Source organism: Aquarana catesbeiana, linkage group LG08 (genome assembly GCF_042186555.1).
Source record: "Aquarana catesbeiana isolate 2022-GZ linkage group LG08, ASM4218655v1, whole genome shotgun sequence".
Classification (NCBI taxonomy): Eukaryota; Metazoa; Chordata; class Amphibia; order Anura; family Ranidae; genus Aquarana; species Aquarana catesbeiana.
The window spans coordinates 290,264,373-290,290,453 of NC_133331.1; the positions used below are offsets into that span (position 1 = coordinate 290,264,373).

At 43.9% G+C, this 26,081-nt stretch overlaps 1 protein-coding gene across 1 annotated transcript; it reads right to left on the reverse strand.

Annotated features, from left to right (window-relative positions):
* Positions 1-26,037, reverse strand: LOC141104746 (uncharacterized). The gene is made up of 10 exons (XM_073594451.1): positions 25,957-26,037; positions 25,420-25,539; positions 20,220-20,387; positions 20,010-20,088; positions 19,805-19,893; positions 19,577-19,696; positions 19,349-19,465; positions 19,097-19,238; positions 13,954-15,767; positions 1-1,151 (listed from the first exon to the last, which is right to left on the reverse strand). Exons 2-10 carry the CDS (start codon positions 25,531-25,533, stop codon positions 435-437), a joined length of 3,360 nt encoding a protein of 1,119 aa, XP_073450552.1. The 5' UTR covers positions 25,534-25,539; positions 25,957-26,037; the 3' UTR covers positions 1-434.
* Positions 26,038-26,081: the final 44 nt, after the last annotated feature.

The following is a 26,081-nucleotide window of genomic DNA, read 5'->3' on the forward strand; positions in this document are numbered from 1 at the left end:
GTTTTTTGTGAGTAAACATCTGCTCTTTTTACAATAATAAAGTCATCACGAAGGTAATGTGCTAGTTTGGTTGTCACCATAACCACATCCTCCTCCGTACATTGCTGATCACCCATCACATAGGTCTCTTCTTCTTCACCTCAACTTTTATATCAACCAGTTCTTCACCCTAAAACCTTGAGACCTCAAAGAATATGATCTCATTTGGTTTGGAATCGTTTTTAAGTCTGTTCCTTGTTTTGGCAGGATTTCATCTGGGTTTCCCCCGGCCCGTAGAGGGCAGCAAAACCGGTGCAAATATCAAAGCCGAAGATGTCCGATTTCTACCAGTGCACTTCTCTCGAACGCAGGAGATGGGTCTTCTTTGTCTATATCCACAGTTCCACCTGGAAGGTCATACATTTGTGCATTAGTGCCTTCTCCCCCATGTTTAGTTAGACCTCTTTTATCTGTGGACCATTTTCTACAGTCGGAACGCAGCGAGGATGCTCTGCATTATGTATTCTCTGGTCTGTAAGAGGGCGCTCATTCGTGTGAATTTTCTGGTGTTTCAAAAGGTCTCTTTTCTCAGTGAAACCTTTCCCGCACTCTGAACATGAATGAGGACGGTCATCCGCGTGAATTTTCAGGTGTCTAACAAGGTCTCCCTTCTCAATGAAACACTTCCCACACTCTGAACACGAATAGGGACGCTCACCCTTATGAATTCTCTGGTGCCTAACAAGGTCTCCTTTCTCGATGAAACATTTCCCGCACTCTGAACACGGAAAAGGGCGCTCACCCGTGTGAATTCTATGGTGTTTAACAAGGTCGCCTTTCTGAATGAAACATATTCCACACTCGGAACACGAATAAGGACGCTCGCCCGTATGAATTCTCTGGTGTCTAATGAGGTCTCCTTTTACAGTGAAACACTTCCCGCACTCCGAACATGAAAAAGGACGCTCACCTGTGTGAATTCTCTGGTGTCTAACAAGGTCTCGTTTGTTAGTGAAACATTTTCCGCACCCTGTACATAAAAACGGGCGCTCGCCTGTGTGACCTCTCTGGTGAATAAGTAGGGAGAATTTCTGTGTAAAACATTTTCCACACTCTGAACAGGAGAATGGACGCTGACCCCTGTGGGTTCTCTGGTGTAAAATAAGCTGTTCCTTTGTGTTGAAATATTTGCTGCACTCTGAACAAGAGAAAGTATGCTCACCTGTGTGCATTTTCTGGTGTGCAAGAAGCTTTCTGTTTTCAGTGAAAGATTTCCCACACACCAAACATGACAACGAACACTCTCCTGTGTGAATTCCCTCTTGGCTTAGAGATTTCATGGAATTGGATGGATCTGTTGATCTTTCAGCACTGTGAGAATCTTGATGGCCATCTGAAGTCATAGTATGGGATTTATCAGAAGGTTCCTCAGGATTAGAAGGATCCATTGATCTTAGGTGGACATCTGAAGTCACAATATGAGATTTATCAGAAAATTCCTCAGAATTTGAAGGATCCATTGATCTTAGATGGACATCTGAAGTCAAAATATGGGATTTATCAGAAGGTTCCTCAGGATTAGAAGGATCCATTGATCTTAGGTGGACATCTGAAGTCACAATATGAGATTTATCAGAAAATTCCTCAGAATTTGAAGGATCCATTGATCTTAGATGGACATCTGAAGTCAAAATATGGGATTTATCAGATGATTCCTCAGTATATGAAGGATCTATTGATCTTAGATGGACATCTGAAGTCATAGTATGGGATTTATCAAAAGATTCCTCAGTATATGAAGGATCTATTGATCTTAGATGGACATCTGAAGTCAAAATGTGGGATTTATCAGAAGATTCCTCAGTATATGAAGGATGTATTGATCTTAGATGGACATCTGAAGTCAAAATGTGGGATTTATCAGAAGAGTCCTCGGAATTTGAAGGATCCATTGATCTTAGATGGACATCTGAAGTCAAGATATGGGATTTATCAGAAGATTCCTCAGTATATGAAGGATCTATTGATCTTAGATGGACATCTGAAGTCAAAATATGGGATTTATCAGATGATTCCTCAGTATATGAAGGATCTATTGATCTTAGATGGACATCTGAAGTCATAGTATGGGATTTATCAAAAGATTCCTCAGTATATGAAGGATCTATTGATCTTAGATGGACATCTGAAGTCAAAATGTGGGATTTATCAGAAGATTCCTCAGTATATGAAGGATGTATTGATCTTAGATGGACATCTGAAGTCAAAATGTGGGATTTATCAGAAGAGTCCTCGGAATTTGAAGGATCCATTGATCTTAGATGGACATCTGAAGTCAAGATATGGGATTTATCAGAAGATTCCTCAGTATATGAAGGATCTATTGATCTTAGATGGACATCTGAAGTCATAGTATGGGATTTATCAAAAGATTCCTCAGGATTAGGAGAGCCCATTGATCTTACTGACCAATAAAATTTTATTTTTGGAGAAACGTCACTTTCTTCTGCAGTACAATCTAGAGATATAATAGGATGTCTCTCCAACATATTTACATTTAAAAAAGTACCGTCCATCTGTTGGAAAGAAATGTTTCATACATGTTACGTTTGTACATTTTGCATTCATTGAGTCATTTATATCAGTTCCACATTCAAAACTTTCCCAGAGCTCTGGCATTGAATCGGATACAATTATAACAGACAACTAACAGAAAATACAAGAATACAAACCAGATCAATGGTACAGTACACTTATACCATGCTAGGCAGCAGTATTTGTGTATTGATGACATTGTATAGTAAAGAATAGTGATGGACCTTCCTTCACCTCATTTCCTTAAAAAATGATAACATACTGAAGAATGAAAATATACCGTTCATGTGACGTTCAGCAGTGGGAGGGTCTCAAGTTGGACTTCTGACATGACCAAAGGGTTGCACATAACATTTAGAAATACTACAGAAAACTGTCATAGACAATGGACATACTACAGTAGTAGACGATAAGGATGAGCTCCGACGTGTTCGCACAGCCCACGTGCAGAGCCCGCCAGGAAGTCGGCACTGCGCTGCGCTAATCACAGGCAGTGAGATATTTCCTGATCTCTGCAGCCGCTTCTGGACAATGTCTCACTTCCTGTGATTAGCGCGGCGCAGTGCCAACTTCCTGGCGGGCTCTGCACATGTGCGAACACGCCGGAGCTCATCCTTAGTAGACGATCAGAGAGAAAAAAAACATACTACAAGAATGGAAAGAAGATGTGAAAAAATAAACCACATAATTTAACATGCAGATATTAATTTGCTATATATATATAGTTCTATATTTAGGATGTATCCAGTCTATAAACTCTAAGTGACACTAAAGGTGCGATGAGATAGGTAAGATTTGAGCCAATGGAGAGCGCAGCCATTGAGACCAAGCAAACTGAGTTTTTTGAGAAGGAGGGGGTGGTCAACTGTATCAAAGGCAGCAGAAAGGTCCAAGAGTAATGCCCCGTACACACGGTCGGATTTTCCGACGGAAAATGTGTGATAGGACCTTGTTGTCGGAAATTCCGACCGTGTGTAGGCTCCATCACACATTTTCCATCGGATTTTCTGACACACAAAGTTTGGGAGCAGGATATAAAATTTTCCGACAACAAAATCCGTTGTCGGAAATTCCGATCGTGTGTACACAAATCTGACGGACAAAGTGCCACGCATGCTCAGAATAAATAAAGGGATGAAAGCTATTGGCCACTGCCCCGTTTATAGTCCCGACGTACGTGTTTTACGTCACCGCGTTCAGAACGATTGGATTTTCCGACAACTTTGTGTGACCGTGTGTATGCAAGACAAGTTTGAGCCAACATCCGTCAGAAAAAATCCTAGGATTTTGTTGTCGGAATGTCCGAACAAAGTCCAACCGCGTGTACGGGGCATTAGAGTACGGAATAATGACCGTTGGTTTTGGCTGTTAGCAAGTCGTTTGTGAGTTTTAGGAGGGGCAAGTTTTGGGGAGTGCTGTGGGCGAAATCCAGACTGAAGGGAATCAAGAAGGTTGAGGTGGTCGCTCAGCCGGTTGTAGACTAAACGTTCAAGGAGTTTGGAGGCAAAAGGGAGTAATGAGACGGGTCTTAGGTTGTTAAGATTGGTGGGGTCTGGGGCCTTTTTTGGTACGGGAGTGACTAGCGCATGTTTTAGAGGGTTGGGGAAGATGCCAGTAGAGAAATGGTTCTATATTTAGGATGTATCCGGTCTATAAACCAGAGGCTCTGGATGGACAGTTGGATAAATGGCTCTATATTTAGGATATATCCGGTCTATAAACCAGAGGCTCTGGATGGACAGTTGGATAAATGGTTCTATATTTAGGATGTATCCGGTCTATAAACCAGAGGCTCTGGATGGACAGTTGGATAAATGGTTCTATATTTAGGATGTATCCAGTCTATAAACCAGAGGCTCTGGATGGACAGTTGGATAAATGGTTTTATATTTAGGATGTATCTGGTCTATAAAGCAGAGGCTCTGGATGGACAGTTGGATAAATGGTTCTATATTTAGGGTGCATCTGGTCTATAAACCAGAGGCTCTGGATGGACAGTTGGATAAATGGCTCTATATTTAGAATGTATCCGGTCTATAAACCAGAGGCTCTGGATGGACAGTTGGATAAATGGTTCTATATTTAGGATGTATCTGGTCTATAAACCAGAGGCTCTGGATGAACAGTTGGATAAATGGTTCTATATTTAGGGTGTATCTGGTCTATAAACCAGAGGCTCTTGTTGGACAGTTGGATAAATGGTTTTATATTTAGGATATATCTGGTCTATAAAGCAGAGGCTCTGGATGGACAGTTGGATAAATGGTTCTATATTTAGGATGTATCTGGTCTATAAAGCAGAGGCTCTGGATGGACAGTTGGATAAATGGTTCTATATTTAGGATGTATCTGGTCTATAATGCAGAGGCTCTGGAAGGACAGTTGGATAAATGGTTCTATATTTAGGATGTATCTGGTCTATAAACCAGAGGCTCTGGATGGACAGTTGGATAAATGGTTCTATATTTAGGATGTATCTGGTCTATAAACCAGAGGCTCTGGATGGACAGTTGGATAAATGGTACTATATTTAGACTTAATCCAAGCACATATTACAATATAACTATGGTGGGGGGGTACTGGTAGAGTTGCCACCTCATCCCTTTAAACCCGAACACATATGAACTACATGGGTCCTGAGGCTAATTTAATGCAGATAAGGCACCTAGTGAGTTTAATTACCACCTTAATCAGTCGCAGAACCCGTGTAATTATTATGTGTTCAGTTTTAAAGGGATGAGGTGGCAAACTTAGTTACTGGGTATAAATATAAAATAAAATCTTATTACCTCGTCTGCTGCCATCTCCAGCAATGTCTGCTCTCTACTTCCTCCCGACTTGCCTCTGACCTGGATCTTCCTGTTCATACTCTGACATCACTTCCTGTGTGCACCTGACATCACTTCCTGTTGTTGCGTTCCACTGACAATACGTGAGATCACCACCTTGTGTCGAATATAAATACCACACTCTACGCAACGGTCATTCATTTTGCCCTCTGCCTCGTGGTCCGTCCTTCTATTAGCTTACGTCGGCACGAAGATTATACCTCACATCAAATCCAGACATAAATAATAAGATGAAAAACAACAATTTCTATAAAAGTTCTAATATTTATAAATGCAAAACTGTAGAAATAAAACAAACTGAAAATGAACATAAGACATACAGTATGAGGCTCAGTTCGCCAAGCTTTAATACAAGTAGAAGGATCGCTATCTTAGCCATGTGACTGGAATGTCAAAACATTTTGGTATTTTTTTATGGATATATTTTTAAAATATTACTAGCAGAGGAACGACCTTCCAAGCATGCTCATTGGCCATTCTACTGGGCGTACGTAATGCCTACGCTGATCCACCACCATCTAATTTTTATGCAATCCTCTATACCAGGAGTCTCCAAACTAGGGCCCTCCAGTTGTTCAGGAACTACAATTCCCACCATGCCTAGTCATGTCTGTGAATGTCAAAGTTTTACAATGCCTCATGGGACGTGTAGTTCCGCAACAGCTGGAGGGCCGTAGTTTGGAGGTACCTGCTCTATACAATTATCACATTGATTGAAAAAAGAAATAAATTGCACATGCCTGTACATTTTGTGCAAAGGTTTCTTGAACTTTCCAGGTTGATTTTCTACGCATAATTCTGTCACGTACCTTGGTTGGAGGCCGAAGTGACCAGAGGGCTTCACCTTGCAGCACTGGTCAGAGTACCCTCGATAGTGAAGACAGATACACAGGGCACAAAGCACAGGTGAAGGTATCAGGTAGCAGTAGTCTCCAGGCTGTAGTCAGCAGCGATGGAGGCATGCCAAAAGAGGACTGAAGATGGTGGTCTTGCCGGATGTCACTTGGAAACTGGACCTTGGAAGACAGGTGCAGAGACTGCGACCCCTGTTATTGCTTTGTGTGCCGCTCTTGGGTATGTGTGTGGATTCCTCTGCCTCCGCTGCAGGGAGTGCTGGCAAGGGGCGGAGCCCATCCTGCTTCTTAGCTATAGCTTAAGGGAGATGAAAGAGGTAACCCCTAATTTCCGCATGTTCATGTAATCCTACAATAGCGATGGGAGTGACAACCGCAGGCCTGGACTCAATCCAGGCCACACCCCCAACGTGTTTCGTTCTGCCCCCAGAGCTTAATCATGGGGAAATCCCCATGATTAAGCTACAGGGGCGGATTGAAACGTGTTTGGGAGTTGCCTGGTTGGAGTCCAGGCTGAGGTTGTCACTCCCATGGCTCCCAGGCCACGCCCCCAATGTGTTTCATTCTGCCCCCTGGAGCTTAAGCATGGGGAAATCCCCATGATTAACCTCCGGAGGCGGAGTGAAACGTGTTGGGGGTGTGGCCTGGTTGGTCTCCAGGCTGAGGTTGTCACTCCAATCGGTATTGTAGGATTACATGAATGTGCGGCAATAGAGATTGCCTCTTTCTTCTCCCTTGAGCAGAGACTTCCAGGGTACTCAGAGGCAGGTAAAGGTACTCATCAAGATTAAGGATGTGGTCAGAAGGCAAAACAGAGTCAGCATGGATGGACAGCAAGGACGGAGTCAGAAGCCAAGCAGGGGTCGTACAGGAGGAGCAAGAGTAAACGTAGTCAAGCAGCAGGCCGAGGTTGATACCAAGACAGCAGAGCGTAGAGGCAAGCCGGAGTCATTCCAGAATCCACAAAGCAAGGTCAGGAGCAGGCCAACTGGAGGTCAGATAGCAAAAGCAGGTGCACAGGAACATAGGTCCTGGGGAGCTGAAGAACATACAGCGATTAGCACACATCAGGGCTTCCCTTAAGTGCTTCCCGCCTGGCCTATTGTAAAATAACAGCAGAGCAGGAGCTCTCCCATCCTGGGTGGACATCTAATGACATCCTCCCAGGATCAGGGCCGATCTGTTACTCACTGTGTCCATCGGACACAGCGCCTGACAGATCAGTGTACCGGGACACTGCTGGTACCATATGATCGCTGTGGCCAATCACAGCGAATCACATGACAATTGTACGCAATGGATGGTGTGCGCTCATGCCATTCATTGTGTACTATTGTGATGATCTCTGTGATTGGTCACAGTGATCACATGGCACAGACAGGGCCAATCGCAGCCCATTTGTACCATCTGATTAGCTGTGGCCAATCACAGCTAATCACAATAGTACACACTGAATGAATGGATTTCATTCAGAAAAAGATGGTAGCTTATAATAGTAATTATCACTGTTATAAACAATCATAGTGTGAAAAAAATAAATCCTGGTCACATCCCCAGTCCAAATTATTTGGTGGAGGGGGGATTATGGTGTGGGGTTGTTTTTCAGAGGTTGGGCTTGGCCCCTTAGTTCCAGTGAAGGGAACAGTTTGGGGATGGCCCCTTCCTTTTCCAACATGACTGCGCACCAGTGCACAAAGCACGGTCCATAAAGACATGGATGAGTGAGTTTGGGGTGGAGGAACTTGACTGGCCTGCACAGAGTCCTGACCTCAACCTGATAGAACACCTTTGGGATGAATTAGAGTGGAGACTGCGAGCCAGGCCTTCTCGTCCAACATCAGTGGTCAAACATTCCCATAGACACACTCCTAAACCTTGTGGACAGCCTTCCCAGAAGATTTGAAGCTACTATACCTGCAAAGGGTGAGCCAACTCAATATTGAACCCTACGGACTAGGTGGCATAGTTGCCAACAGTCCCAATTTTCCCGGGACAATCCCGATTTTGGGACCCTTGTCCCGATCGGAGGCCGTCCTGATTCGGGATTTTGCCTTTTGTCCATGGAAAAACGGGAATGTTTGGCTCTGCAGCAATTCTGGCTCCTGGCTCCAACAAAATGTCCGCCGGCGCTGCCGCGAGAGCTTTCCCCTTGTGTTCGGCTACATCTCCTCTCATTCCTCGTGTTCAGTGGAGAGGGGAGGGGCCGATCCCTGCAGCCAATGAATCGGCTTCTCTCTTCACAATTCTCCATCTGGGGTTAGCTGCACGGATCGGCTCCTCCCCTCTCCACTGAACACAAGGAACGAGAGGAGATGTAGCTAGACTCCAGCCAACACTCCATCTGCAGCCAACACTCCGTCTGCAGCCAACACTCCGCTGGGGGCACTGATTTAAGAGGCACTCCACTGGGGGCACTGATTTAAGAGGCACTCTGCTGGGGGCACTGATTTAAGAGGCACTCCGCTGGGGACACCTGATGTAAGAGGCACTCTGCTGGGGACACCTGATGTACACCTGAGATATAAGGAAGCACTCTGCTGGGGACACCTGAGATGTAAGGAGGCACTCCGCTGGGGACACCTGAGATGTAAGGAGGGACTCTACTGGGGATACCTGATGGCATCTGGTGGCAGGCGACGTTACAAGTGACACGCTCAGGGCTCCCACTGATTCTGCATTATGGTAAGTTAAACTATTTAATTTTATATTACAATGTAATAATAGAAATAATGCACTTCAATCACCCTGACACCATAGCAACCATGGTGCCGGGATGATTGAAGCGCTAACACCAGGTGTTTGGAGTATCTTTATCTGCTGATTGTTAAACTTTATGAAATACACATATTTCTATTGTGGTGTAGGATCTGGGCCTGCTGTCCCTCCATCCCTCTTTTTTTCCTTCCTTTTCTCTCTCTTTCTTTGTTTCTCCCTCCATCCCTCGTTATCTCAGACTCTAACCACACCCCTTTGAGCCACGCCCCTTTAAGCCATGCCCAATATTACGCATAAACCACGGCACATTTTCCTTTCCCCGCTAGGCCACACCTACAAATGAATGCCCGCCCCTAATTATAATAAGACTCCGCCCACAGACAACAAAAAAAAGTGTCCCTTTAAATTTTTTTACAATGTTGGCAACTATGCAGTGGGTGGAGGAGGTTCCGGATTTGGCTGGAGGAGAGTGGGACGATATGTGGAGCATTCCTTTCACTCACTTAGTGTTCGCTAGAGATCGCTTGATCCAATTTAAATTCCTGCACAGGATATATTACACCCCAGCTAAGCTATCTAAAATCTACCCGGGTACATTGGCAGAATGTTGGCATTGCTCACATTCTCCAGCCAATTTTAGACACATATTTTGGGACTGCCAGGTAGCCGGCGAGTTCCGGTCTGCTGTTGGGCGATGTATAACGGAGATTACATATGTGCCTGTGCCCTCTTGACGGTGGCAACCTGCTTGCTTGGTTTGGAGGAGGGCTTGGCACCTACTAGGGCACAGCGTACCTTGCTTAGCTTGTTATTGTTTTATGAGCGCAAATCACTGATCCTCTATTGGAAGAAACCCATGACGCCCTCACTGTCATACTGGAAGGGGCTAGTAAATGGAGTGATTTCGTTCTATGAGGAAACATACCTGAGAAGAGGGTGTCCAAAAAAATGTTTTCCCGCCCTGAGTGGCGAGGTTGTTTACTTTTTTCTCTCTTTTTGTGTTTTTGTACTATGCAAAAATATGAATAAAAAGAAATTTGCAAAAAAAAAAATCTGGCAACCCTGGGTGGACCATTTCCTACCGCCAGATTTCGATGATTCTCTCCTGGAACCCTGAGTCCCCCACCTTAAGCAGTAGTTATAACATGAGTCCAGTGTTTACTCAGATCTGCCAACCTCTCTATATGCAATACTTTTGGCAATATACTGTATATACATATACTTTATAGCCAACTTATCTTCAGAAAGATCATCGGTTTCATTTTAAAACCGCTTGGCTGAATTGGTAGATGGGTGGGCTTTCCTTTTGGTTTGGTTTCCTCCAGCCTGAGGCCACGTTCCTAATCACCGCTCCTCTAAGAATTATGGTCATTTGTTTAAAAAAAAAAAAAAAAGGGACTCAAACCATTATATTGTAATGTGTAGAGCGTTCTTGTTTTATTTTTACAAGATTAGAATAACTATTAACACAAAATATATCTTTCGGCAAACTCAGATTTTCTATATTTTTTGTTAAAAATATACCACATTTTTGAAAATTGCACACCAGCTGATCTTCAGTAAAGGAAAACAAGAGTAATTGGTAAAAAGGCTCATCGGTGAAAGACAATTCCTGGTTCATTACGGTGGGGGGTTGATGTCTTTTTTTGGAGATCCTTTCTTGATCCAGTAGAACACAAACCTAGTAGGCAGACTGGGCTCCAGTTATCATTCCTTAGTATTCTTGTTTATGTATCGGCACCGCTGATTGTTTCTTACCCATGTATTGGTAAGGCTGTCCTTGAATTGCCAGGGTTGCCCGTTTTGTGGTTGGGGGCGAAACGCGTTGGAGAACAGGGGAAGTGGGGAGAGATGGGGAAGCAAGAGAAAACCAGAAGGGAAGAGGAAAAGGTAAAAGAAATGCATGAAGAGATGTAATAGGTCAATGGTCAAACCTTAGTGTGCCAGACAACCCAAGGCAGTGGTACAATGAGACCTTCATGGGGTCTCTAATATATTGATGGAGCCATCAGAGATATAGATCAGAATATGGGAGCCTTACATGTATAGGAGGGGTTAAGACCTATATAAATGATGGCCTGCAAGGGTTTTAAATGGGTCAGAATCTATATATACTGTCCAGCAAGTCCAAGCTTGATGGGTTTCCTCTGGGTCATTCTTGTTGGTGAAAACCAGAGTCTCCGTGGTCATCATATCTACTTTGTTTACATGTAACAATCAGTAATTTTTCCTGGAAAATATCTTAGAACCCCCAAACATTATATATTTTTTAAAGCAGCAGCCAATGGCTATCAATAAAAGGGCTCATCAGTGAAAGACAATTCCTGATTGCACTAGTGGGGGGGTGGGGTTGATGTATTTTTTTTGGAGATCCTTTCTTCATCCAGTAGAACACAAACCTAGTAGGCAGACTGGGCTCCAGCTATCATTCCTTGGTATTCTTGTTTATGTATCGGCACCGCTGATTGTTTCTTACCCATGTATTGGTATGGCTGTCCTTGAATTGCCAGGATTGCCTGTTTTGTGGTTGGGGGGCGAAACGTGTTGGGAAACAGGGGAAGTGGGAAGAGATGGGGAAGCAAGAGAAAACCAGAAGAGAAATTGAAAAGGTAAAATAAATGCATGAAGAGATGTAATAGGTCAATGGTCAAACCTTAGTGTGCCAGACAACCCAAGGCAGCGGTACAATGAGACCTTGATGGGGTCTCTATTGTATTGAAGGAGCCATCAGAGATATAGATCAGAATATGGGAGCCTTCTATGTATAGGAGGGGTTAAGACCTATATAAATGATGGCCTGCGAGGGTCTTAAATGGGTCGGAATCTATATTTGCTGTCCAGCAAGTCCAAGCTTGATGGGTTTCCTTTGGGACATTCTTGTTGGTGAAGTCTGGAGTGCGGTCAACCTTTCTTCCATATCTTCTGCCATGTCCAGGTCACGGACTGGACAGACACCCTGTGATTCATATAAGGTGATTTATAGGTTTCACCTGGAGCGGTGTTCGCTCTTTGATTATCGGCTGCCTCCAAACTGCTGTGGCCCTTTGCTATCATTAATCTGGCCCTTGGTGGCACTATTTCATCAACTGACACCAGTGATGAGACACCATTTCTCCCACTGACACCATCAATGGCACTATTCTTCTTATTGATACCAACAATGGGGCCTCCCATTATAACCAATGATGGGGCATTGTTTATTCCCATTGATGTCAACAATGGGGCCTCCCATTATAACAAATGATGAGGCATTGTTTATTCCCATTGATTTCAACAATGGGGCCCCCCATTATAACAAATGATGGGGCATGGTTTATTCCCATGGATGACAACAATGGGGCCCCCCATTATAACCAATTATGGGGCATGGTTTATTCCCATGGATGCCAACAATGGGGCCTCCCATTATAACCAATGATGGGGCATTGTTTATACCCACTGATACCAACAATGAGGCCTCCTATTATAACCAATGATGGGGCATTGTTTATTCCCATTGATGCCAACAATGGGGCCTCCCAATATAACCAATGATGGGCCATTGTTTATTCCCATGGAAGCCAACAATGGGGCCTCCCATTATAACCAATGATGGGGAATTGTTTATTCCCATGGATGCCAACAATGGGGCCTTCCAATATAACCAATGATGGGGCATGGTTTATTCCCATGGATGCCAACAATGGGGCCTCCCATTATAACCAATGATGGGGCATTGTTTATTCCCATTGAAACCAACAATGGGGCCTCCCATTATAACCAATGATGGGCCATTGTTTATTCCCATGGATGCCAACAATGGGGCCTCCCATTATAACCAATGGTGGGGCATTGTTTATACCCACTGATACCAACAATGGGGCCTCCCATTATAACCAATGATGGGGCATTGTTTATTCCCATGGATGCCAACAATTGGTCCTCCTATTATAACCAATGATGGGCCATTGTTTATTCCCATGAAAGCCAACAATGGGGCCTCTCATTATAACCAATGATGGGCCATTATTTGATCCCACTGATACCAACAATGGGGCCTCCCATTATAACAAACGATGGGGCATGGTTTATTCCCATGGATGCCAACAATGGGGCCTCCCATTATAACCAATGATGGGGCATTGTTTATTCCCATTGATGCCAACAATGGGCCTCCCATTATAACCAATGGTGGGGCATTGTTTATACCCACTGATACCAACAATGGGCCTCCCATTATAACCAATGGTGGGGCATTGTTTATACCCACTAATGCCAACAATGGGGCCTCCCATAATAACCAATGATGGGGCATGGTTTATTCCAATTGATGCCAACAATGGGGCCTCCCATTATAACAATGATGGGACATTGTTTATACCCACTGATGCTGGGACATTTTCTACTCCCTCTGGCCACAGTCTGGTTCCCCTAAAGCTTTAGAGGAACATATTGCAATCGGTGCCGGGACAAGATCATCCAGTGCTCAGGGCAAAGATGCCAAATTGGCCCCCCCCCCCCATTCATTATGTGTGAGCTTATGAGGACGAAGGGGAGAAAGAGCACAGCCCGCACCTCCTCCCAGCTCTCTCCTCCTCTCCTTGCCGCTTCCAGCGCTGGGCTGACAGAAGTAGTCATGTCTCTGTCACTACTCCTGCCAGCCTTATAGTAGAAGGAACTTGCGGTGCCCCCCCCCCATCCGTACAATACACTCTGCGCCCAGGGCAGCCGTCCCTTCTGCCCACCCCTTGTCCCAGCACCAATCGCAATACTTCAATAACCTAAAACACCCAAATCAACCCAACTTATGTAGACCACCATTTGAGTCTAAAAGGGAAGTGTCGAAGACTGGGGTGAGAAGGTAACAACAGTAACATGCTCACCTCTGTGAGCTCTCTCTCTTTTTAATAAGGCCTTCATTGTGAATGAAACAAAAAATAACTCTAACCTGTGTGAACTTTCTGGTGTTTTTGAAGGCGTACTTTGTAAATGAAACATTTCCCGCACTCGGCACATGCGAAAGGGCGCTCGCCCGTGTGAATTCTCTGGTGCGTATGAAGCGCGTTTTGCTGCCTGAAACATTTTCCGCACTCTGAACACGAGTAGGGGCGCTCGCCCGTGTGAATCCTTTGGTGTTGAAGAAGGTTTCCTTTTTCGGTAAAACACTTACCGCACTCTGAGCAGGAGAAAGGGCGCTCGCCCGTGTGAATTTTCTGGTGCGTGAAAAGCGCGCTTTTCTGCTTGAAACTTTTCCCGCATTGTGAACACGGAAAAGGGCGCTCACCCGTGTGAAATGTCTTGTGCTGAAGAAGGTGTCCTTTTTCGGTGAAGGATTTCTCGCACTCTGAACATGAATAGGGACGCACGCCGGTGTGAATTCTCTGGTGTGCAAGAAGGTGCCCTTTCTTGGTGAAACATTTCCCGCACTCTGAACACGAATAAGGCCGCTCGCCGGTGTGAACTCTCTGGTGTATAAGAAGCGGACCTATCCTAAAGAAGCACTTCCCGCACTCTAAACATGGATAGGGATGCTCATTGGTGTGAATTCTCTGGTGCGTAAGAAGGTGTTCTTCCTTAGTGAAACATTTCCCGCACTCCAGGCATGTCAAAGGACGTTCACCCGTGTGAATTTTCTGGTGTAGAACAAGGTATTGCTTCCGAAAGAAACATTTCCCGCACTCAGAACACGAAAAAGGACGCTCACCCAAGGGAATTCTCCGCTGTTTAATTAGAGCTCTATCATTTGTGAGAAATATTCCACTATCTGGAGATGACAATGAACTCTCTCCTGTGTGGCCTCCATCACATACTGAAGACTCCTTGGGATTTGATGGATTGGATGGATGTGTTGATTGATCTGCACTGTGAGATCTCACTTGGATATCTGAAGTCATAGTATGGAAATGGTCAGAATATTCCTCAGGATTAAAAGGATCCATTGATCTTAGATGGACATCTGAAGTCATAGTATGGAAATGGTCAGAAGATTCCTCAGGATTAGAAGGATTCATTAATCTTAGATGGACATCTGAAGTCATAGTATGGAATTTATCAGAAGGTTCCTCAGGATTAGAAGGATCCATTGATCTTAAATAGACATCTGAAGACATAGTATGGAAATGGTCAGAAGATTCCTCAGGATTAGAAGGATTCATTAATCTTAGATGGACATCTGAAGTCCTAGTATGGAAATGGTCAGAAGATTCCTCAGGATTAGAAGGATTCATTAATCTTAGATGGACATCTGAAGTCCTAGTATGGAAATGGTCAGAAGATTCCTCAGGATTAGAAGGATTCATTAATCTTAGATGGACATCTGAAGTCAAAGTTTGGTATTTATCAGAAGGTTCCTCAGGATTAGAAGGATCCATTGATCTTAAATAGACATCTGAAGACATAGTATGGAAATGGTCAGAAGATTCCTCAGGATTAGAAGGATCCATTGATCTTAAATGGACATCTGAAGACAAAGTATGGAAATGGTCAGAAGATTCCTCAGGATTAGAAGGATTCATTAATCTTAGATGGACATCTGAAGTTATAGTATGGTATTTATCAGAAGGTTCCTCAGGATTAGAAGGATCCATTGATCTTAAATGGACATCTGAAGTCATAGTATGGAAATGGTCAGAAGATTCCTCAGGATTAGAAGGATCCATTGATCCCTCCAGATGGTAAGGTCTGTGATGGGTGGTTGGAGTAGTGGGAGAACTTTGTATGATGTCATTATCTTCTACCTTGAAATCTGGACATAAAATAGAATCTCCCTCTGAGGTTTTTTGAAGAAAGTGTCCATCTGTAAGAAAAAAATGTTTTATAATAAAAGTTAAAAATATTTTTCTAGTCCTACATTCATGTGCGAGTCATATATGTTTTCCAAACTCTGGCATGAAATTGGGTACAAATATTATATCAAACTATGAATAAGAGTTGACTGAGCCCTGTGGGTGTTTATGTATTGACACCGCTGTTTGTTAGTTACCCATGTATTGGTATGGCTGTCCTTGAATTGCCAGGATGTCCCGTTTTGTGGTTGGAGACGAAACGCGTTGGAAAAACCAGAGGGAGAGATGGGGAAGCAAGAGGAAACCAGAAAGGAAAAGGAAAAGGCAAAAGAAATGCATGAAGAAATGTAATAGGTCAAACCACGGTGTGCCAGACAACCCAAGGTCACCTTGATGGGGTCTCTATTGTATTGAAGGAGCCATCAGGGATATAGATAAGAATACAGGAGACTTCTATGTGTGTGTGGGGGGGGGGGGGGAGGGGTAAGACCTAATTTAACCACTTGCCCACTGGGCACTTAAACCCCCTTCCTAACCAGACCAATTTTCAGCTTTCAGCGCTGTCCCACTTTGAATGACAATTACTCAGTCATGCAACACTGTACCCATGTGAAATTGTTGTCCTTTTTTTTTCACACAAATAGAGCTTTCTTTTGGTGGTTTTTAATCACCAGTGGGTTTTTTTATTTTTTTTCTGTTAGAAAATTTTGCAAATTAGTATTTTTTCTTCATAAATTTTGGCCAAAATGTATACTGCTACATATCTTTGGTAAAAAAAAGTAACCCACATCGGTGTATATTATTTGGTCTGTGTGAAGGTTATAGAGTCTACAAGCTATGGTGCCAATCATTGAAAATTGATCACACCTGATGTACTGACGGCCTCTCTCATTTCCTGAGACACTAACAAGCCAGGAAAGTACAAATCCCCCCCAAATGACCCCTTTTTTGGAAAGTAGACATTCCAAGGTATTTAGTAAGAGGCATGGTGAGTTTTTTCACGTTGTAAATTTCCCACAATTCTTTGCAAAATTAAGATTTTTTTTTTTTTCACAAAATTGTCATATTAAACAGGTTATTTCTCACACGCAGCATATTCATGCCACAGATTACACCCCAAAATCCATTCTGCTGCTCCTCCTGAGTATGGCGATACCACATGTGTGGGACTTTTACACAGCCTGGCCACATACAGAGGCCCAACATGCAGGGAGCACCTTCGGGTGTTCTAGGAGCATAAATTACACATCTCATTTTCTGACAACCTATCACACTTTTGAAGGCCCTGGAGCACCAGGACAATGGAAACGCCCACAAAATGACCCCGTTTTGGAAAGAAAACACCCCAATGTAGATTCTAGGGGGCATAATGAGTCTTTTGAACATGTCATTTTTTTCCACATGTTTTTGGAAAATGTGGAAAGAAAATGAAAATGCATTTTTTTATGCATTTTATATACATTTTTATGGCACTGACGGGCGCTGATGAGGATCCACTGATAGGGTGGCACTGATGAGCACTTACTGATGGGCACTGTATTGGCACTAATGGGCACTTTAGTGGCACTGTAGAGCACTACTGTGGCACAGATTTAGCAATCCTGGGAACAGATGTGGCACTGCTGGGCTCTGATGGGGCACCCATTGGCACTGCTGGGCTCTGATGGGGCACTCCTTGGCACTGCTGGGCTCTGATGGGGCACTCCTTGGCACTGCCAGGCTCTGATGGGAACAGATGGGGCACTCCTTGGCATTGCTGGGCTCTGATGGGGCACTCCTTGGCACTGCGGGGCTCTGATGAGAACAGATGGGGCACTCCTTGGTACTGCTGGTCTCTTATGGGCACTGATGGGGCTCTCCTTGGCACTGCTGGGCACTGATGGGGCACTCCTTGGCACTGCTGGGCTCTTATGGGGCACTCCTGAGCACTGATGGGGCACTACTCCGATCTCAAGCAGCCTCACCCTGCAGCTTCACCCTCCTCTCCTCACATGAATGGTGTCAGGAGGGAGAGAACCGGACATGATGCCAGTTTGTTGACAGTGGTCGCTCCGTCCATTTGGACGGAGCGATCACATGGTAAAGGGAAGGTGGGTTTGGCCCTTTACCGGGATACGTGACGCACCGGGTCCCAAGAACACGCACCGGGTGACGGACATTCCCGGGTGCGCGATTCTGGGAGGACATCCTAGTACGCCCTCCCAGAGTTATCCGACCATGCTTTAGCCGCCATACGTCTATGGCCCAGTCAGCAACTGGTTAATAATGGCCTGCCAGGGTCTTAAATGGGTCAGAATCTGTATATCCCAACTAAGAAGTCCAAGTTTCATTTGTGTGTTGGGAGAGGGAGGTGTGCTGTTTGGAGGAGGGGAGATTATGCCAAAATACAATGACATTGAAGCTGCTTGTAGGGAAAAGCTTGATTGATATATCAGCACAGAGATGGACATAGATGACTTGTATCTCAGCATAGGGAGAGAACCAACTTGTATATCAGTACAGGGAGATTTCTATATCAGAGACAGAGCTCAGTCCAGGGAAATCTTTCATAAATAGGACTTAGTTGTCTCTTCTGAGCTTCTAGAAATAAGAGAAGATCCATAAAGCCCAGCGTTCTGTTTAGGAAGCCACTGATACCAATTTGTATTATCTGGATGGAGATCCTGAAGGACACATTCTGGGATTGTGAATGGAACATCTACCCTGTGTGTGGGGGTGGTGTATAGAGCTCTATGGGCCATGCAAATTCCAATTGGCCGTGGGTCCAGCCTCAAGCTTTCCACCGTGTATGAGGTTGGGGATTGAGGTACAGAACATTTTTTATCTGCCCTCCTCTTGTATTTTGTAATAAAAGTGCAGCAATGCCTTCAGTTTAAATTTTTCTTTACACTTTGGTCAATATGAATAATTCTTAAAACGGGAAGTCATTTCTGCTCTCATTTAAAAAAAAAAAAAAAAAAAGAACAGAAGTCCAAGTTTGATGGGTTTCTTCTGGGTCATTCTTGTTGGTGAAAACAAGGGTCTCCATGGTCATCATATCAATTAGGGTTTCTGCCCCAGAAGATTCCTGCCCCTACAATTCGCACCGGCCTAAATCGCCGGTGTAAATGTAGCCTAATTGCTCACATTTGGTTTTCAGCTCTCATATCTATTCAGATCCGTACCTTTTGCATTTAGATGCCAATGCAATGAGGTTTCCTCACATGGTAACCGTATGAGGCTCCCACAATGATGATATACGTCTTTTTTTTCAACCCATCTAACAGTTTATAACATACTTTATACTCCTAGAAGTAAGATAAAAATGTGAATGGTTTCTGCATTTAGCATTTATACTTACTTGTGTCCACATGTAGAGAAGATTCCTCCAGTTTACTTTCCATAATCATCTCCCCCTCCTCCATAGACTGCTGATCTCCACTCACCAACCTCTCTTCTTCTTCTTCTTTAACCTCAACTTTGATGACTTTCAGTTCTTCACCCTGAACCCCAAAGATGATAGAAAGCATTTAGAAAAAGGAACAAGAGATCACAAAGAAGAATGTCTTCCCATGGAAGTATTTTTGAGTTATTTTTGGCCAGTCCCGTCTACCTGATCATTCTCTGTATAGTCCCGGGAACCTATCTCCTCCAAAGACTGCTGATCTCCACTCACCATCATCTCTTCTTCCTCTATAGCCTCAACTTTGATGTCTTTCTGTTCTTCCCCCTGAACCCCAAAGATGATAGGAAGCATTTAGAGAAAGGAACAAGGAGATCACTGAGAAGAATGTCTACTCATAGAAATATTTTTGAGTTATTTTTGGCCAGTCCCGTCTACCTGATCATTCTCTGTATAGTCCCGGGAACCTCTTTCCTCCAAAGACTGACGATCTCCACTCACCATCATCTCTTCTTCTTCCTCTATATCCTTAACTTTGATGTCTTTCTCTTCTTCAACCTAAAGATGACAGAACACATTCTCAAATAGGAACAAGAGATTACATAGAAGAATGTCCCCTCATAGTTTGCAATACATTGTTAGGTCTACATGCTCAGTCCCATCTACCTGATGATGGTGAGGGATGGTGTGACCTTCCTGTGTGGAATACAGGGGACGGGGACATCTCTCTGGTGGGTTCCCATTACTGGATCCATCTGTAGGAAACACACACACTGACTGAATACATTGTTTCTATGTGTTTATCAGATGATGGGGGGTCTAGGTGGACCCTCCGTACTGCTCTCTCCTTTACAATAAAGTCTCCTCTTACCCGGTGATGTGAGGGGCGGCTGATTGTCCATCTTGATGTCCTTGTAGAGATCCTTGTGTCCTTCTAAATACTCCCACTCCTGCATGGAGAAATAGACAGAGACATCCTGACACCTTATAGGAACCTGACACACACAATGATACAGTCACCATCCAGACACATCCCTTGTCTGTTACTGGATAATGTCCCAGAATTCCCGGCACCGCTCACCTCTCCTGTCAGCAGCTCCATCATCTTCTTGGTGACTTCTAGAATCTTCTTCTTTTTTCTTTCAGGTGTCATGGAGTGAGGCGGAGGCACTGAGATGGGTGATGTCCAATGAAGACAGCTGTTGGGCGTTAATGGATCATCAGAAGTTTTCTTCACTGCTTTATAATCCTGAGTAAATGCAGAACAAAAAAAGTCACTAAAGACTTCCCAGAAGCCTCCTCAACTTTCCAGTTAGGTCTTAAAAGAGATAAGAATGAAGTTACTTTTCCCTCCCGAAATTCTCCTTAGCTCAAGAGTCAGCTATTGATTTTTTTTTTTTTTAATTTTATTGAGTTTTATGCAAAAGTATACAGGGTATTCAAGCATTGCAAGTCGTATCAAGGAGACATAACCCAATATAACATAACATAACCCAAAAAAGAAAAACAAATGTATACATACATAGAAAAAAAATAAACCCACAAAAATGAACAATACTGATGAGGATTGTTTTCCATTTTATAGTATAAACCAAATGGTGTATATAATTCACACATGCCACATCGGGCCAGGTGCATTCAGCTAGGAATGCATAGTGCAGATTCAGGAGACACAGGTCTGACGAGGACTGGAGTCATCTGTCCCAGATTTTATTGTATTTGCCCGGATACCCTCTATGGATGTAGATTATCTTTTTGTATGTAAGGGTATTATTAACCACTTCCGGACCGCCGCACGCCGATATACGCCCTAACTTTCAAGAGGCACATCTTTGTTATGGCAGCAGGTAGCTGCCATAACCCCGATATCCTCTTCTTCGTCTGTTTTCTGATAATAGTGGTCTCTGCGGCGGATTCGCCGCAAGATCACTTTTATCGGCGGTGGGAGAAGGCCCCCCCTCCCGCCGTGCTCTGGTGCCCTCCGCCGGTTACCGAAGCCATCGGCAGCGGCAGAGGCGATCGGATCCTTCTCCTTCCTGGGTATGGAGATGAGTGAGGGGAAGATGAGGCCCCCACCCGTCTCCATACCATTGCAGGGTGGAAGCGACCTCAAAACGTCACTTCCGCTCATAGCTCCTAAAGGGCCATTTTATTTTTTTTTCAAATGACAAATTATTTTTTTATTATTGCATTTTAGTGTAATTATTAGATGGGAAGTCTTTTTGACCCCAGATCTCATATTTAAGAGGTCCTGTCATGCTCTATTTCTATTACAAGGGATGTACATTCCTTGTAATAGGAATAAAAGCGCCACAATTTTTTTTTAAATAACAGTGTAAAAATAAACAATAAAGGGTAAAATAAATAAGAATTTTTTTTTTTTAAAAAGCGCCCCGTCCCGCAGAGCTCGCGCACAGAAGCGAAGGCATACGTGAGTAGCGCCCGCATACGAAAACGGTGTTCAAACCACACATGTGAGTTATCGCCGCGATCGGTATAGCGAGATCAATAATTCTTGCACTAGACCTCCTCTGTAACTCAAAACATGCAACCTGTAGAATTTTTTAAACATCGTCTATGGAGATTTTTTTTTGGTGGAGAATGCGGGCAACAACTATGGAGATTTTTTTTTTTTTTTTGGTGGAGAATGCGGGCAACAACTATGGAGATTTTTTTTTTTGGTGGAGAATGCGGGCAACAACTATGGAGATTTTTTTTTTTTCGGTAGAGAATGCGGGCAACAACTATGGAGATTTTTTTTTTTTTTTGGTGGAGAATGCGGGCAACAACTATGGAGATTTTTTTTTTTTTTTGGTGGAGAATGCGGGCAACAACTATGGAGATTTTTTTTTTTTTTTGGTGGAGAATGCGGGCAACAACTATGGAGATTTTTTTTTTGTGGAGAATGCGGGCAACAACTATGGAGATTTTCTTTTTTTTGTGGAGAATGCGGGCAACAACTATGGAGATTTTCTTTGTTTGGTGGAGAATGCGGGCAACAACTATGGAGATTTTCTTTGTTTGGTGGAGAATGCGGGCAACAACTATGGAGATTTTTTTTTTTTTTTTGGTGGAGAATGCGGGCAACAACTATGGAGATTTTCTTTGTTTGGTGGAGAATGCGGGCAACAACTATGGAGATTTTCTTTGTTTGGTGGAGAATGCGGGCAACAACTATGGAGATTTTTTTTTTTTTTTTTGGTGGAGAATGCGGGCAACAACTATGGAGATTTTCTTTGTTTGGTGGAGAATGCGGGCAACAACTATGGAGATTTTTTTTTTTTTTGGTGGAGAATGCGGGCAACAACTATGGAGATTTTTTTTTTTTTTGGTGGAGAATGCGGGCAACAACTATGGAGATTTTTTTTTTTTCGGTGGAGAATGCGGGCAACAACTATGGAAATTTTTAAGGGTAAAAGTTTGTCACCATTCCACGAGCGGGCGCAATTTTGAAGCGTGACATGTTGGGTATCAATTTACTCTACGTAACATCATCTTTCACAATATAAAAAGCGCTTGTAGGACCGCTGTGCAAATACGGTGTGACAGAAAGTATTGCAACGACCGCCATTTTATTCTCTAGGGTGTTAGGAAGAAAATGTATAATGTTTGGGGGTAATTTTCTAGCAAAAAAAACTGTTTTAACTTGTAAACAACACATCTCAGAAAGAGGCTCGGTCCTTAAGTGGTTAATTTCAGCAATCCAGGCAGTCATTGTAGGAGCTGTAGCCTGGATCCAATTCCGGGCTATAATCTTTCTAGCTACAAACAATGTTTCATGTAGGAATCTGAGAGTGTGTTATGTCTATATCAATGTCAGGAAAGATTCCCAACAGGCATTGCTTAGGATCATGAGCCCATCTGATCATGTAGGAACTAGACAATCTGTGACCAGTATCCTCGAATACGAGGGCAGTGCCAGAGGAGATGGCCAAAGGTGCCAACTGATATCAAGCATCTGGGGCACATTGAGTTATGCGAGGGACAGAATTTGGCGACGCGGTGTGGAGTTAAGCATGCCCTATGTGTTATGTAGACTTGTGTAAGCCTGTCCGACATGTCCGGTCCTGTCCGGTCTCTAGAGCCTCGCCCCAGTCCTCATCATCCAACTCCCCAGCATCGTCAACCCATTTGGTCTTTGCATTGTAGGCAAACTTAGTGGCAGCTGGAGTAACGAGCATTTATAAAAAAATGGATATGAGTTGACTTGGCTCATAGTTACAGAATATAGCAAGTGCATCCAGGCATGGTAGGTCGGGGTAGTACTGGGTATGTAGGGCGAAAACGAAAGAACATATGGTTGGGGAGGTTAAATTCTGCCTTTAATTGATCAAATGGTTTGAGTGTTCCATTTGTGAGAACGTGGGATAAAGGATATACTCCTCTGGATATTCATATACTGTAGTAGGATCGGGTATCTGAAGGAGTTCTGGGAGAAGTCTATCGTACCACAAGGAAGTATTAAAGTTAAACCCAGTTGTTCCCATCTTGGACATTGACAGATCCCATATCCGCTTGTGCTGGAATATAAGGCCCGAGCGGCTTGGGGAGTTCAAATGAGCCTTGCAGACCAAGCAGCGGGTCGCAGAATGGATGTGGAGCCTGTGAGTCCACTGAGTGGCATGCCAAGGTGAGGTATCTACATTTGTCGGTCTTATCGATATGATAAAAATGCGAGAGCTGTGCCGCCAGGTAGTATGACCTGAAGTCCGGAACCGCCAGGCCCCCCCCAGGGAAGTTGGGATCTGAGGAACCTTCCAGGATAATTTGTGTCTACTGGGCCCCACCAAACGAAAGACTGTAGCAAAGTGTCCATAGTTTTGAAGTGTCTAAGTGGAATGTAGACCGGAGAGTGCCATAGTACATAAAGAATTTGGGGCAATAGTATCATTTTGATAAGTCCCACACGGCCCATAACTCCCAGTGGCAATTTGGCCCACGTCTATGTTTTGGCTTTAATCAGCGGGAGAAGAGGTTCTACATTTAGCGAGATATAGTCATCTACATCCCTAGAAACCTGGACCCCCAAGTGTTTAAAAGTGCTCTCAGCAGGGGCATATTGGCCTGGTCTTCAGGTGTGGGAAACGTATCCAAGGGGAGGATCCGGGACTTATCCCAGTTTATTTTAAGGCCTGAGAATCTACCGAAAATGTCCATGATCTGTAGTGCAGTTGAAAGAGAGGGGGCCAGAGTCAGCCAGGTAAAGGATCGTGTCATCTGCATACAGTATAGTCCCACCCTTTCAACCACAGATCCAGATGTTAACCCTCTAATATCAGGGTGGTCCCTAAGGGCCAGCAGTCTAGGGACTAGGACATCGGAGAAATGGACATAAAATTTGACGGGCAGGCCATCTGAACCCGGGGCTTTAGCCTTTGCAAATTGGGCTAGGGTGAGGGTAATTTCATCTGCTGAGATAGGGGCCTCCAGCTATTGACTTTATTAATTGAGATAAGAGTGATGACCCTTCCAAAATCTTTCTCATCAGTCAGGTCTGTGTTTTATTAATAGAGATAAGAGTGATGTCATGTGACCTCCCAGAATCCTCCTCACCTCTCCGGTCAGGTCTGTGTTTTATTAATAGAGATAAGAGTGATGTCATGTGACCTCCCAGAATCCTCCTCACCTCTCCGGTCAGGTCTGTGTTTTATTAATAGAGATAAGAGTGATGTCATGTGACCTCCCAGAATCCTCCTCACCTCTCCGGTCAGGTCTGTGTTTTATTAATAGAGATAAGAGAGATGTCATGTGACCTCCCAGAATCCTCCTCTCCTCTCCGGTCAGGTCTGTGTTTTATTAATAGAGATAAGAGTGATGTCATGTGACCTCCCAGAATCCTCCTCACCTCTCCGGTCAGGTCTGTGTTTTATTAATAGAGATAAGAGTGATGTCATGTGACCTCCCAGAATCCTCCTCACCTCTCCGGTCAGGTCTGTGTTTTATTAATAGAGATAAGAGAGATGTCATGTGACCTCCCAGAATCCTCCTCACCTCTCCGGTCAGGTCTGTGTTTTATTAATAGAGATAAGAGTGATGTCATGTGACCTCCCAGAATCCTCCTCACCTCTCCGGTCAGGTCTGTGTTTTATTAATAGAGATAAGAGTGATGTCATGTGACCTCCCAGAATCCTCCTCACCTCTCCGGTCAGGTCTGTTTTATTATTAGAGATAAGAATGATGTCATGTGACCTCCCAGAATCCTCCTCACCTCTCCGGTAAGGTCTGTGTTTTATTAATAGAGATAAGAGTGATGTCATGTGACCTCCCAGAATCCTCCTCACCTCTCCGGTCAGCAGGTAGATGATGTCTAGGGTGAGGTCTAATATCCTCTCAGTCACTTGACGATGGTCTTTGCCCATGCCTATTGATTTTGTCTTGTGATCAGAACAGGACATTCCTCTCTGTCAATGAATAATGAACTGGTAAATAATTGTCCTATACTGGTAGAAAGAATGTTTCTTCATCATTCCTCTATGGCTCTTGTATATCTCTAAACTGCAGATGCAACACCTTTTTGTAGAGGGAACCACTGAGCCCTCCACCCACCCAATCCAAAGAGCTGAGAGGTGGTTCCAGAATGGTTCTATATTTAGGATGTATCTGGTCTATAAACCAGAGGCTCTGGATGGACAGTTGGATAAATGGCTCTATATTTAGGATGTATCTGGTCTATAAACCAGAGGCTCTGGATGGACAGTTGGATAAATGGTTCTATACTTAGAGTTGATCTAAGTACGTATTACAATATAACTCTAAATATACAGTATATGCTGACGGGGGGGATTACTGGGTGTAAATATAAAATAATATCTTATTACCTCCTCTGCTGCCAGTTACAGCAATGTCTCCTCTCTACTTCCTCCCGACTCACCTCTCACCCGGAACTGCCTCTTTATACTCTTTCATCACTTCCTGTCTGTACCTGACATCACTTCCTGTCATT